The 16022-nt window shown below is 41.0% G+C and overlaps 1 protein-coding gene across 1 annotated transcript in view; it reads left to right on the top strand.

Moving 5' to 3' along the window:
• OTC (ornithine transcarbamylase) overlaps positions 1-16022 on the top strand; it is a 73221-nt gene that overhangs the window by 13471 nt on the left and 43728 nt on the right. Inside the window, exons 2-4 of the mRNA XM_040266309.1 lie at positions 1313-1451; positions 3523-3604; positions 14988-15075. Coding sequence (XP_040122243.1) covers positions 1313-1451; positions 3523-3604; positions 14988-15075 — 309 coding nt within the window. The remainder of the gene's footprint in view (positions 1-1312; positions 1452-3522; positions 3605-14987; positions 15076-16022) is intronic.

Raw genomic sequence — 16022 nt, 5'->3', positions numbered from 1 at the left:
TATGGATGAAGAAAGAGACCTATCATGGTGCTGTGTCACATTATGACCAAAAGACTTCCTGAAGCACCCAGGTTGGGGAGATCTCAGCAAAAAGAGTTTGGATATGTTTCCTTGAATGGCAAAGACGATGTAATTGTCCGCCATCAAGAACTGCTATGAGAAATTCCCAGTGACGAGAGACTTCTTCCATGGACCCTCAAAAGTACCCCAGAAAAGAATCAGCCTCAAACACCTATACCAATGCTAGATTGCTAGAACAGAACCAGACTTTACCTGGCCCTTAACGCCTCACCTTCCTTTGACTTTACTTGGAGGAACTGAAGGTAAGGAAACAGAGGAAACAGTCCATGGTTCCCCTTCCCCTGTGGAGGAGGCCAGCTTAAATTAGGCATGAGCTGGAAGGAAAAGGGTATTAACCTGCAGTACATTTCTTAAAGTCAAAAAAATTATCATTATTATTATACATTCTTTAACCAAGACTCTTTGAGGGAGTAAAGTAAGCAGAGAACTTTTTCTTTCCCTGAAAGTTACTAGAAAAGCCACAGGGTCCACTGTAGCTGACCGGGGACAACAAAGAACAATTCTTCAAGGATAGATTTGAAAGGCAGTAGAGGAAAATGAATGAAATTGTTTTCTCTTGTATGTACATACAAATTCTATTTGTACCATCTAATGATTTCAATTACGGGGCTTCCCTGGTGACTCAGTGGTAAAGAATCCACCTGACATTGCGGGAGACATCCCTGGGTCGGGACGGTCCCCTGGAGAAGGAAATTGGAACCCACTCCAGTATTCTTGCCTGGGAAATCCCATGGACAGAGGAGCCTGGCGGGCTACAGTCCATGGGATTGCAAGAGTGAGACTCAACTTAGTGACTAAACAACAGTGATTTCAATAGTACTAGCTAAAATTTATCAAATACTTATTATATGCCAGACACTATCTGATTTCCATGTATCGAATAATTTCATCCTCACAACTCTATAAGCTTCTTATACTCATTTTCTAGGTGAGAAATTTAAGTGCAGAGAGTTTGGGTAACTTAACTATGAAGTAACAAAGCCACTTATGATTATTTTCAGCACAGAATTCAACCTCTTTCCTCAAGTTTTTCTTTTCTCTCAACATTCAAAAAACCGGATATCTAAAATGTAAACCACAGCCATATCAATTTGAAAGCATTAGCACTTTGCAGAGACACATGAGTTTACACGTGATTTGCTATATTTTGTCTCAAAAATTAAACAATGAATTACCATAGGACATGGGTTTCGTTTTCTTAAATATATATTTTTCTTTTTCTTTTTCATAGATGTGGGCAACCACTACAGGATAAAGTACAGCTGAAGGGCCGTGACCTCCTCACTCTAAAGAACTTTACAGGAGAAGAAATTAAGTATATGCTTTGGCTATCAGCAGATCTGAAATTCAGGATAAAACAGAAAGGAGAGGTATGTGGTATTTCCATATTACCTTCCACTGTTACCATTCAGTCTTTTTTTTTTTTTCTTTTGGCTGCATGGCATGGCATGAGGGATCTTAGTTTCCTGACCAGGGATCAAACCTGTGCCCCCTGCAATGGAAGCATGAATTCTTAACTACTGGACAACCAGGGAAGTTCCAATCAGCCTTTTGAAAGACAGCTTTTACAAAGAAAGAGGAAAAAGAAAATACATTAAAATTCCTAAACAGTAGCTAAGTAATGAAATCACACAGGCAAGGTAATTGATTATCACTGAGTGCACAGGCATACAAAAAGCATAACAATCAGTTATTCAATGACAAGTCATTGCATTTCTTTCATGTGAAATGTTGAAAGTCATTATTAACTGAATCAGAACCTAAGGAATCATTTCTCTGGAATGATTTTATTTTTACCCTTACCTTCTTTTCTGTTTTCTAACAGATTTAAAATAAGGATAATATATTTTTTTTCCTAGCAACAAATTCCAGTGGTGGATGAAGATCAGATATTTCATCATTAGGATAATTTTTAAAAATTCAGGATGATGTGATGGTGTTGAAAATTTAGATTAGTAAAGAGTTAAAAGGTAACCAAGTAGGAGAAGAAATGAGATATGGTGCTTAGCTGGAAGCATTATTCTGCATTTTGAGCAATTTATGTTTGAAACACAATTAATGCAGCAGCTTCATTTAGACTGCTTAACTGTGAAAGTGTTTTCATATTCCAAGCTTGTTCAAAAGCATTTGAAAAAGCTGGTTTCAAGTTGAGAAAGTTGTACACAACCTTGATTCTCTTATCTAGCTCACAAACTCTCCAAGTTCCTAATAATGAACCCAAAACAGGTGTGACTCCAAATGCTACTGGTTCCTATAGAACACCTTGAAATAAGGAGAAAAGCTCCTCTCCTAGAGACCCCAGGCTTTTGTTTTACACAGTTTGTGGTGAGGCAGGTTAGCTGGCAGGAATCTATTTGTTCCAGAACTCATCCTATCAGGAAGTCCATCTGTAGTAGAGGAAGGAGAAGGAGCCCCACCCCACACCCAAACTCAGATTGTTTCCACATGACTTCTAGAAACAAAGCCTTTGCACTCTCCCAAGGATGCATGATGAAAGTGTATTTGAAACTCTGGGGTGTCATCTTTAGAAATCTGAGTGCCCCATGTTGTGACAGAGAAACGTGTTCCTAGCTGAGAAGACACTTCCCAAACAAGCATCTTTGAAGTCATTGAACATTGATAGAAGTTTCTTTGACTGAATCTAAGCTTGCTCTGCTTGCCTCATGATAGGCCAATGAATCTGAGAGACAAGGGATGAGGAAAGGAATACAACTTTATTCGGAAAGCTGGCTGACCAAGAAGACTGCAGACTAATATCTCAAAATAGCCATCTTATCAGGGTCTGGATGCCAGGCTCTTTTATAGAAGAGAGATGGGGGAGGTGAGAAGGTAAAGTAAAAAGGACATTAATCTTGCAAATATGTCCTGGAATGGCCAGACTTAGGGATAGGATATGTTAATTTATTCCTTCCTGTAGCCATCCACAGGTGGACAGGGTCCTGAACAAAGGCATTTTGGTTTAACATTCAGGAAGATTAGCAGGTTTCACCAAGGCAGGCCATTATATATGGACAGTATCTTTTTAGTGAACAAAAGCAACTGGAAGCAAATGTTAAAGTAAAAGAAACAGATCCAACATGGAGTCAGTTCTTCTCTGTAACATTTCCACAGATTTATGTAAGAAGATGGTTCCAGTATGAAATATTAATACATTTTGGAACAAGTGTTCATGTTGAACCCAGAGCAACTAATATTACTTTCCCATTACATGTCAATAAGCTGTGGGATTCCTCTTTCCTTCCCTTATTTGTATACAATAGGAACTAAACTCTTTAAATTCACTTTGTAAATAACATATGAATGCTTATTTGGGAGCAGGGTTAATTATTCTAGTTTCTGATAATGTAAAGAATAAATCTTAAAATATAATACTTGCTAGTAGATATAAAATGTATATTTCATTTTAGTTAGTTTAATTGTATTATTATCCTTGATTTTCAGTATTTGCCTTTACTGCAAGGGAAGTCCTTAGGCATGATTTTTGAAAAAAGAAGTACTCGAACAAGATTGTCCACAGAAACAGGTGAGTTCACGGACAAACTTGGACTTGCCAACAGGTGAGGACCTGGGAGGAGGAGCCCAGTGGTGAGATTTATCTGTCTCTTTGGCAACAACAAAGGGAAAACAATGTCACCAAGAGTAGCAATGGAAGCCTCTGAATGTTCTTTCTGATTCTCACAGCAGCTGCAAGCAGGAAGATGAGCCTCATCTGTAGGAATTCCATGAGGACCTGAGTAGACATCTCAAATAATTCATGTTCAGTACAGAATATTAGTGGTCATAAATTCTCAGGCTTTCAATTCAATGTGAGCAAGAAATGTGCATTTTTCTAATGTGTAAAGAGCTTTTCCTTGTTTATATCAATTCTGCTGGATGATGGAAACAATCTCTGCAATCCAAATCCTGTCATTTCATCTTTTACTTTGTCACTTTAGGGTCTCTTCACACTTTCCCCACAGTCCTAGAGAGAATGGTTAAGTCCTAGAGAGAATCTCAATGGCAAGGCATCTAGGGATCTGGTCTTTGATCATCAGGACATCATCATCAAATGTCTATGTTGGAATCTGCTGGGACTTCTGTATCCCTACTGGAACTTGACTGGCTCCCATTCAATGTGGAAGAGTTTGTTTTACTCTGATCACAAGATCTGAGATAGCTCTTGGTTTGGCTTGCTTGTTGATGCAAGTTTGTGTGCCTGACTTCCAGTGAGACCAAACAAACTGAAATGTTGGAGTTTGGAGCAGAGAAAGGTTTACTGCAAAGCCATGCAAGGAGACAAGGTGGCTCAAGCCTTAAAACAACTTGAGCTTCCTGAAGATTTTCGATAAATCATTTTTAAAAGCCAGGTGAGGGGTGGGGTGGGGGTTGCAGGTACTTGATTGGTTTGTGCACAATGATTGGCTGATGGTGAGTGAGTTAGAAGGGTAGTGTCACAGGGGTTAACGTTATCAGTCCTTAGAGTCCAGGAGGCCTGGGGCTAGGTGATTAGAGTCATCAAGTAGTTAACATCTTCCATTTGGTGGGGATTTTTCACATTAGATAAACAACTCTGAGAATTTACTACACCAAATACTATATACACCAAATACTATTATCTTGATGTCTCAGAGAGGAGCTGAAACAGAGGATATGGGGGAAGGTCTGTCCCTGAGAAGATCCTATAGGGTCCTGCTTGGTTATACTCTCAAGCTCTTGTCAGCTCTCCACGCCACAGTGGGCACAGAGATATTGCAAGACTCTCTCTATTGTTCCTTCCTCTTTCTGGGTGCCAGGGAGTCCTAGAATATTTACTCCTTCCTTGAACTCTGTCTTAAAAGAGACAGATGTTCTCAGCTCTGGTGTCCCCCAAACTCATCTGAAATTTCCACTATGCTTCCCACCCTTCAGTACGTGGCCTGGGGGACAGACAGCAGAGTATAAAGGTCCACCAGTGTCTGTTTCTGTTGCTTTTTTGCTCTTCCTCTTCATCTTCTTCCCCTCCAGTTCCCAGGTGATAAAGGAGGAGGAAAAACTGGCTTTAACTACCTATGCATTCTTTCAAGTCTGTTGTTTGTACTTGAAATCCTAGCTGTTGACACTCAAAATATCTTTTTTCTCAAATTATGTTTGCTGTAATGAGTTTCAAAAAACCTATTTTGAAATTCATCACCTCTTTTTTCTCTTTGCATTTCTACTCCATCAGACCTCCCTTGAATCAATAACATGACTGCCCCAAAAGGCAAATGGGTAGGATCGAGGAAAAGGTACCACAGACGAAAATATATTTGTTGATTCTTTGTGTATCTTATCCTACTTACAAGCATCAGAGCTTTCTAGGGCTCAGAAGCAAACAACTACTTCATGCAGTTTTTGCGTTGTAAGGACCAGTAATGAGGTATCTCAAATACGTTACAAAATGGAGTTCAGAGGGATCAAGTGACTTGCTAAGTTCATGCAATTAATACAAATAGCATCAGGGTTAAGATCTCAAGTTTACTGTTCTTGTTAATGCACTCCCCTTGCCCCTTGAGAGAAGGAAGGAGGAAGAAAGGAAACATATAAGGTGTCACCTAATCTTTAAAGTCCTAGGAAGAAAACTGATGAGAACATTTTGTTCTTTAAAGCTGGGTCCTTTAAAAGGTCACATTGACATCTGATGTCCAGCAATGGAAAAATGAATATTGCATAAACCAGTCAGTAGTTCTGAAATTCTGCTCCTTTTCAACACTGGTTATCATTTTTAAAAATCATTAGTACTTAAGAGAGGTATTCTTTTCTGAAACCATCAAAGAATTGATTAAATACATACAATTTTCGCAATGTTACATTTTTCTCAAATTATTTTTTTCTTAGCTGTTGATGTTGTCTACCATGTTTCTCTGTTCAAATGTTATTTTTAATTTCACATATTCCTGAATAAGTCATCAGTTTTACCATGCACATGTCATGTGGTAGATAAGCTACTAATAAAACCAAGAGTGAAGATTTAATAAGCTTTTGGGCACAGACCCTACACTAAGTGCTCTACATTGATTACATGGATTATCTCACTTAATCCTCAGGACAACTCCATGAGGGTGAGACCACTGAGGAAAATAGGCTAAAATAGGTTCAGCAAAAGGCCCACAGACATATAGCTAATAAATGGCAGACCCAGGATTAGAAGCTATTATTAAACATATTTTTAAATGTCTAATTTAATTTGAGCACATGTTAGTCCTGTTTTATTCCAGCAAAATTGTTTCTACAGGTGGCATTAAGCATTTTGTTAAATGATGATTTTCTATAAAGAAGTGCTCTTTATAGAAATCTGCACAAAATTACAAACAACAAATAAATGAGAAAAGGAACATATGACCATAAAAGTTATGGTTCAGAGTATTCATCATGATCTTCAATAAATACCCATGGGTTTCATTGAGATGGCATCCTGCCAAACTCAATAGTAGGAGAATCAGTCAGAGTAAGCAGCTAATTTCAATGCATATAGAAATGGTAAACCTCAACCCAAAACATGGCAGTACATTTCTATTATGTACATGTGCATCTTAATAGTTGTCTGTTGGCACAATTTTTCATCAAAACCTATTACCCTGCTGTTTAGAATGAAAATAAGACGTAATTAAAACTGTCTATTTCTACCCCAGATTTGTGCCAGCCTCTGGGATGGGGTGATCCTCACTGGATAATCCTTGAGGATTCCATCTCAAACCTGAGTTGCAACGATACAGCAGTATTAGCTTGTTAGTTGGTCAGTCTTATCTGACTCTTTGCGACATCATGGACTGTAGCCCGCCATGGCTCCTCTGTCCATGATTTCCCAGACAAGAATACTGGAGTGGGTTGCCATGCCCTCCTCCAGGGGATCCTCCTGACCCAGGGATCGAACCTGGGTCTCCTGCATTGTGGGCAGATTCTTTACTGTCTGAGCCACTGAGGTTTCCCTAGTATTATCTTGCTGCTGTTGCTGCTAAGTCGCTTCAGTCGTGTCCGACTCTGTGCGAACCCATAGATGGCAGCCCACCAGGCTCCCCCGTCCCTGGGATTCTCCAGGCAAGAACACTGGAGTGGGTTGCCATTTCCTTCTCCAATGCATGAAAGTGAAAAGTGAAAGTGAAGTCGCTCAGTCGTGCCCGACTGTAGCGACCCCATGGACTGCAGCCTACCAGGCTCCTCTGTCCATGGGATTTTCCAGGCAAGAGTACTGGAGTGGGGTGCCGTCACCTTTATCTTAGGAGACAAAATAAAATTCTCCACCCAAATCAAGCCATATTTATTACTCATGTAATATTTTTATTAAAATGTAAGACACAAATGCACAAATTTGTGCACAAATGCACAAATCATTAATTACACAGTTCAATGAATTTTTATACGTCCTTGTAACTAATACCTAGATAGAGAAACGATGTGAATAGCACCCAGAAGTCCTTCCTTGTATCTCCTTCCATTTGCTACTCTCTGCCCCACCCCCCAAGGGTAATCATTATCCTGGCTTCTAACCTCACAGTTTAGTTTAGCTGTTTTCAAACTTTATAGAAATGGAGTCATTCAGTACCTGCTCTTTTGTGTCTGGCTTCTTTTGCTCAGCATTAGGTTTGGGAGCTGTATCAATGTCACTGTGTGTAGCTGTAGCTCATTCATTCCTCACTCACTTTTTGTGTATGCCAGCCTGGCAAACCAGACAATTCTCCTGTGTGACTACTGATGATTATACTCCTTCATTGCAAATTAATTGAGCAGATAGACGGATACATTTATTAATCTCGGTAAGCGCAATATTGGATGGAAAAATGCACAGGGCATCCTAAGAGGTGGTTCTTTTCCTTATTTAACACTGGTATTTGACTTTCAAGGTTAAATAGAAGTTAGTGCTTTCCAAGCTCTTTTAAATTCGTCATTTTGCAAAGCTGGCAATATAGAAACCGTGATACTATGCCATGGGTATGAAAGTAAAGCTCAGAGAGGGCAACAGTTGCCTTATCTCTACCAGCAAGAACCCTTGGAGCCCTCACATTTCCTACGTGAATTCTGTTTATACCCCTTCTTCCAAAGCTTGCAGGGATCCCTGAAGAAAAGAAGGAGCAAAGTAAGACAGACTTTTATTTTCTCAGACAGAAATTTAGATATTAACAGATGAAATCCTTTGTTCAAAAATATCTGATATGTATGCAGAAGTGAAAGAGATAAAAACAAACTCCCTCTGGATGAAGAGTGAAGAGAGAATAGAGATCTGTCCCTCCGCCCTCCTCTCCTCAGCAATGGCAGCTCCTGGTGGCTTCTCAGAATGTCTGACATCTTCCATAAGCATGCTGCATGCTAAGTCATGCTCAGTTGTGTCCCACGCTTTGTGACCCCATGGACTGTAACCTGCCAGGCTCCTCTGTCTGTGGGATTTCCCAGGCAAGAATACTGGACTGGGTTGCCATTTCCTCCTCCAGGGCATCTTCCTGACCCAGGGACTGAACCTGCATCTCCTGTGTCTCCTGCGTTGGCAGGCATGTTGCTTACCACTAGCGCCACTGAAGCACTTAATGCCGTCCAGGTCAGCTAAACTGGCAAATGCTTGACCTGTGCTTTTGGACCTGGGTCTGAGGCTTCTTTCTGACGGGTGACCAAAAATTGCAGAGGTAATTCCTTTTTGGAGGCAATGGCTTCCCATTTTATCTCCTTCAAGAACTGCTGAAGGGCTTTGTTGACTGAAAAACATTCCACAAACTGAAAGTTGAGAATTATGTTTTATTGAGTGGACTTGCTGAGGACTGAAGCCCGGGAGGCAGTCTCTCAGTTAGCTCTGAGGGACTGCTCAGAAGAGGTCAGGGAGGAGCCAGGATACATAGGAATTCTGAACTTAAAACCAAGTCGTTGAAACATCAAACGATTACCATTAATGAAAGACACCAGACATCTCAAGTTAATGAATCTAGTGCTTTTCTATGTATTGGAAGATACAAGAGTCTGGGCTCATGGAAACCATTCCTTTGATATGCATCTTAGCTATCCAGCGCCAGAATCCTGTTCTTAGGCTTTTCTGGTGGCTCATTGGGTAAAGAATCCACCTGTAAAGCAGGAGACGCAAGAGACACAGGTTGGATCCCTGGGTTGGGAAGATCCCCTGGAGGAGGGCATGGCAACCCACTCCAGTATTCTTGCCATAGACAGAGAAGCCTGGTGGGCTACAGTACATGGGGTCACAAAGAGTCAGACGGGACTGAAGTGACGGAGCATGCATGCTGTTCTTTCCCATCCCGAGTCCCTTCAGGGTGCACTGTTGGGGTGGCTGCAGTGGCTGAGGGCTTGGGCGTGGGCAGCCTTTTTGTCTTCATCCCGTTTCCTCAGGGCTCACACTTGGGGCAGTGGTAGCGGCTGATGGCTTGACAGCCACAGCACCCTTTGTTTGCTGATATGGAGGCTACATTTTTCCATCAGAGCTTCCACTGCTATTTCTTAACACTTTCTGTATGTAACCTTTCTTTCTACCCCTATCAACTAAGTCCAGATTTGATATGAATCTTCTTTATAGCACAAAGAAAAAAATGAAAACACAAGCTAAACCTGGATTGTTAGCAAAATGACTTCTAGTCCAAGTAAGAGTATGACTTCAAGTAGACCAGCCAGGAGATCTTAAACTGTTTGAAACCTTCCTCCACAGCCCCCAACCCTCAGTGGCATTTCCCTATGCCAGGCATATAGTAGGGGCATAATAAATACTTTCTTGATGAATATGCAGTATTCATATTTGTTTAGGTGATTTCCCTTGTTTAGAAACAGATTAAGTGCTCAAGAGTGATTCATAATTATAATCATCACAAAATCCTATTAGCTCACTTGACAGGTAATAGAAAAGTCCATTAACAAAATTAGGAGATGTTTGCAAGTAAGAAGAATGGGTTCTCTCTCGAGTCAAAATCCTTCCTACGTTTGTTCACCAAGTTTGTGTTGAATACTTACTATGTGAAAGAAAAAACTGAAAATGTTAGCTGCTCAGTAGTGTCCAACTCTTTGCCACCCACCAGGCTCCTCTGTCCATGGGATTCTCCAGGCAAGAACACTGGAGTGGGTTGCCATTCCGTTTTCCAGCGGATCTTCTCAAACTAGGGATCGAACCCAGGTCTCCCTCATTGCACATTGATTCTTTATCTGAACCACCAGGGAAGCCAGTTACTATGTACCAATATTTATTCTAGGTTCTTGAGACTGATGTTGTTAATACAAGTTTGTGTGCCCAATGCACAGTGAGGCCAAACAAACTGAAAGGTCAGAGTTTGGAACAGGGAAAGCTTTATTGCAGAACCATGCAAGGAGAAGGGTGGATGATGGCCTAAAAGCCCCGAGGTCCCAGAAGGGTTTCAGCAAAGCATTTTTAAAAGCCAGGTGCGGAAGCGGGGGTCACAAGGTCTGTGATCAGCTTGTGCAGGGTTCTCTGACTGGCAGATGGTGAAGGAGCAGGGAGATGTCACAAGTTTTACCAATCTTTAGGCTCCAGGAGGCCTGGGGCTTGTATTCAAGGTCTTCAAGTACTTAACACCTCCGCTTTGTTGGAGAGAGGATGGCTTTTTACATCTGCAAAACAACTCAGGAAATGTGCATCAAATACCATTACCTAGGTACTTCAGAGAAGAGCTAAAGCAGAGGATACAGGGGAAGGCTTGTCCCTGAAGGCCCCATAAGGGTTCTGCTTGGTTATAACATATCGGTGAATAAAAGATAGGAAAATCCCTGCCTTCATGGAGCTGAGATTCTAGTTGGTACACAGACAATAAACAATAGACATAATAAATTGTAAGTGAATGATGTATCATGGTGGATGGTGATCAGTGCTCTCAACAAAGACAAGACTACCTGCAAGTGAGGGAGAGATATGTATCCTATTATTTGGACTTTGCCTTTTACTCTGAGTAAACAGGAGAATCTTTTGGAGGGTTTTGAACAGAGGAGGAACACGGTCTAACTTGCATTTTGGAAAATTTATTTTCTTGGCCATGCCACACAGCATGTGAGGCCTTAGTTCAGTATATGAGCTCTTAGTTACCCAAACAGGGATCAGACCCATGCTTGTTGCATTGGAAGTAAGGAGTCTTAACCATTGGACCACAAGGGATGCTCCTAACTTCCATTTTAAATGGATCTCTCTGCTCTGTTGAGAATAAACTGGGGCACTAGGGGTGGAGAATTCCATGGACTATACAGTCCATAAGGCTTCCCTGGTGGCTCAGAGGTTAAAGCGTCTGCCTCCAATGCAGGAGACCCAGGTTCAATCCCCTGGAAGAAGATCCCCTGGAGAAGGAAATGGCAATCCACTCCAGTATTCTTGCCTGGAGAATCCCATGGATGGAGAAGCCTAGTAGGTTACAGTCCATGGGGTCGCAAAGAGTCGGACACGACTAAGCGACTTCACCTCACCTTATACAGTCCATGGGGTTGCAAAGAGTCCGACATGACTGATAGACTTTCACTTTTCAGGGATGGAGATAAGATAGAAGCAGTGAAAGATGTCAACAGGTAGGTACAGTATATAGAGGCTGGGGCCATGGTTATGGCAGATTTGAGCCAGATAAGAGGGCTAGATTCAGGAAATATTTTGAAGGGAGAGTCAACAAGATTCCTGATGTATCGGGTAAAAGAGAGGTGTGAAGGATGTCTTCAAGGTTTCCATCTGAGCAACTGTCAGCAGGATGGAGCAAGATAGAGCCAATGAGGCAGGATGGAGACGAAGATCAGGAGTTCAGTTTTAGAAGTGTTGAGTTTGGTATGTCTATTAGACACACAGCAAAGATGATGAAGAGGCCGCTGGGTATTAGTTTGGAGTATGGGAGTGAGATGTGACAGAGATACCTAGAAGTCAGTCAGTCAGTTCAGTTACTCAAGTCATGTCCGACTCTTTGTGACCCCATGGACTGCAGCACGCCAGACTTCCCTGTCTATTACCAACTCCTGGAGATTGCTCAAACTCATGTCCATCGAGTCAATGATGCCATCCAGCCATCTCATTCTCTGTTGTCCCCTTTTCCTCCTGCCTTCAATCTTGCCCAGAATCAGGTTCTTTCCCAGTGAGTCAGTTCTTCACATCAGGTGGCCAAAGTATTAGTGCTTCAGCTTCAGCATCAGCATCAGTCCTTCCAGAGAATATTCAGAACTGATTTCTTTAGGATTGACTGGTTTGATCTCCTTGCAGTCCAAGGGATGCGCCAGAGTCTTCTCCAACATCACAGTTCAAAAGCATCAATTCTTTGGTGCTCAGCTTTCTTTATGGTCCACCTCTCACATCAGTACATGACTGCTAGAAAAACCATAGCTTTGACTAGATGAACCTTTGTCAGCAAAGTAATGTCTCTGCTTTTTGCTTTTTAATATTCTGTCTAGGTTGGTCATAGCTTTTCTTCCAAGGAGCATGCATCTTTTAATTTCATGGCTGCAGTCACCATCTGCAGTGAATTTGGAGCCCCCCAAAATAAAGTCTGTCACTGTTTCCATTGTTTCCCCATCTATTTGCCATGAAGTGATGGAACTAGATGCCATGATCTTAGTTTTTTGAATGTTGAGGTTTAGGCCAGCTTTTTCACTCTCCTCTTTCACTCTCATCAAGAGGCTCTTTAATTCCTCTTTGCTTTCTGCCATAAGGGTGGGATCATCTGTATATCTGAGGTTATTGATATTTCTCCCAGCAATCTTGATTCCAGATTGTGCTTCATCCAGCCTGGCATTTTGCATGATGTACTCTGCATATAATTTAAATAAGCGAGGTGACAATATACAGCCTTGACGTACTCCTTTCCCAATTTGGAACCAGTCCATTGTTCCATGTCCGGTTCTAACTGTTCCTTCTTGATCTGCATACAGATTTCTCAGGAGGCAGGTAAGGTGGTCTGGTAGTCCCATCTCTTGAAGAATTTTCCACAGTTTGTTGTGATCAACACATTCAAAGGCTTTGGCATAGTCAATAAAGCAGAAGTAGATGTTTTTCTGGAACTCTCTTGCTTTTTCTATGATCCAATGGATGCTGGCAATTTGATCTCTGGTTCCTCTGCCTTTTCTAAATCCAGCTTGAACATCTAAAAGTTTTCAGTTCCTGTACTGTTGAAGCCTAGCTGGGAGAATTTTGAGCATTACTTTGCTAGTGTGTGAGATGAGTGCAATTGTGCAGTAGTTTGAACATTCTTTCTAAAATTAAAAAAAAAATTCACTGTGGAATGCAAAAAAAAAGTGTTAAGGCTTCACTGGGTTGTTTCATGAGACTTTGGGTTGAGTTTCCATTCATAGGTCTAATACTCCTTATCACCCAATTCACCATGCAATTAATGATTTCTCTCTTGCTCACAGGAAACAGGTAGGATCAGAAAATTGCGACTGTTGCATATTTTCCAAAAGACAAGTTAGGTAAAAAAGTAATGTTTCCAAGGAAGGAAAAAGTAATGTTTGCAAACTCCCTCAGACAAGTCTCTATCTTGTAATTATACCTTTACATTGTATATGTATATATATCTAAGAAAGTCTGCCTATTGAACCTGTCTCAGATGAGAGAGTAAAGTTCTGATTGGATGTCATCATTTCCCATAATTTTGCCCCAGCGTGTGTGATAAAAGGGTTCTCCTTGTTCCCACAGAGTTTAGCTATGGCTTGGGGCAGATGCTTGTCCGTCATCCTCCCAGACCAATGGGATGTGCTGTGAGGGTGGGAAAGGAGCCAGCTTCATCTGCTTAGATGTTTGCAGTAATCTCTCACTCCATGGAGGGTTGAAAAGTGGCGAGGGTAATATGTAAGTGGTGCTTAGCTCTGTCTTGGTTGGAGGATAAATAAAACGGTTGAATGATCTTTGATCTCACTAACTTTTGAAATTTTATTTATTTTTGGCTGGGCTAGGTCTTCATTGCTCCATAAAGGCTCCTCTCTAGTGGCAGAAAGTGGGGGCTACCCTCCAGCTGTGATGTGCAGGCTTCCCATTGTGGTGGCTTCTCTTGTTGCAGAGCACAGGCTCTAGGAACCTGGGCCTCAGTAGTTGTGGCTCACGGGCTCTAAAATGCAGGCTCAGTAGTTATGGCACATGCGCTTAGTTGCTTCACAGCATGTGGGATCTTCCCAGATTAGGGATTGAAATCACGTCCTCTGCATTGGCAGATGGATTCTGAACAACTGGACCACCAGAGAAGTCCGATCTTGCTGATTTTTAGAGAACTGAAACTGCCATTTCAATGCTCACTTTATTTTCAATTTTTTAAAACGGTATAATATATATATAGGAAAATGCACAGATCTTAAGTGTGTGCAATTCAGTTAAGTATTGAAGAATACGTATACCCATGTATTGGTATGTAACCTTACCATCTCTGTCAAGGCTTAAAGTACTTCTGTTACCCCAGAAAGTTCACCAATGCTCTTTCCCAGCCAATCACCCTCTCCAAAAGCAACAAGTGTTTTAATTTCAGCCACTCTGTTTGTTTCACCCATTCTAGAACTTCATATGAATGGAATTATACATTATGTACTCTTTTGTGTCTAGCTTCTTTCATTCAGCATGTTTGTGTGTATAGTTCACTTCTTTTAATTACTGAGCAGTATTCCATTGCCATCCATGACATCCCATACTACAGTTGATGTTCCCATTTTCCTGGTGGACATCGTTATATATTTTAAGAATAAAAATGAGGTATAGCCTCCAGAAAGGAACAATGGCCCATAATAGCACAGTTCTGAAAAGATGGTGGAGAGATGGTCACACATCTGAAGGAGAGTTAAGTGCTAGTACAGAAAATCTCATATACTTCTCTCAGTTCCTCATTTTGCTTTCCCTGGGAATTCCCTATTAGAGAGGCTGGTGAGATTGAAAGATTTTGACTTTTCAATTGAGATGGTGCTGAGACCTCATGATTTTGTTTGCTACTTTAATTCTTTTTTTTCAAAAAGCCTTTCTTTTCTCTCTTTTATTTCAGGCTTTGCACTTCTGGGAGGACACCCTTGTTTTCTTACCACGGATGATATTCATTTGGGTGTGAATGAAAGTCTCACAGATACAGCCCGGTTTGTACATCTTATCTTGGAAGCTCATTTCACAATTTATGGATACATCTTAAAAAGAAAATATGCTTCTCTTTAACTAGTGGTTTTCCCTTTCAGCATCCTTTGGACTGTTCTGTTTTCATTCTTTACCTTTTTACCTGATGTCCTGAATGAACTTCTCTCATCTTCTGGCCACTTTCCTTGGATTAATTTTCTTTCTTTTCTTAGCAGTTTGAAGAGGCTTCTGATTATAGAATTTCAAACTCCAGGAAATTTAGTCATCAAGCATGACTCTTATGTTTTTCAGTTGAAGAAATGGAAGGCCAGGGAAATTGACATGTTCAATGACCCATAACCTGTTAGCATCAGAGCAGGAAGTAATATTGAGAGCTAACATTTATTATGTGTAAGGCATTGTTCTGACTCATTTAATCCTTATAAAAACCCAAACAGATTGGCATAAAGAAGTGAAACAACTTTATTAGGGAATACTAGCTACTATAAGACAAAAATCTCAAAATATCAGTAGCTTAACATAGTGCAAATGTTCCTGATTGATAAGATGGAAGGAGTGATTATTTATGTGGCCATATAGGGACTGGGGATGAAAATGGCTCTACTGTCTTCAACATGTGGCCTCCAAGGTTATCCTGGGTGTCAACATCCAGCCAGGTGCTAGGGAAGAGTGCCTGGGGACAGGATGCTCATTTCAAAGCCACCTTAGCAGGGAAGCAGCACAGTCACTTCCACTCACATTCTATCAGCGAGTACTAAGTAGCTCTGCCCTACCTGGTTGAAAGTAGAGTGAGAAAAGGCTCTGAAGCACTATACTATAATTAGAGACTGAAACATAGGTCCTCTGACTCCCCATGCAGTGCTCTCACCATTGTATCATGCCTGATAGAGAAATACAGAGCAAATGTCTTTGTTTAAATATCTCACACTTGATATCAAAAACTAATGATTAT

Source organism: Oryx dammah, unplaced genomic scaffold, assembly GCF_014754425.2.
Source record: "Oryx dammah isolate SB20612 unplaced genomic scaffold, SCBI_Odam_1.1 HiC_scaffold_23, whole genome shotgun sequence".
Classification (NCBI taxonomy): Eukaryota; Metazoa; Chordata; class Mammalia; order Artiodactyla; family Bovidae; genus Oryx; species Oryx dammah.
Note: the sequence above shows the minus strand (reverse complement) of the source record. Positions and strands in the feature narration are given on the sequence as shown.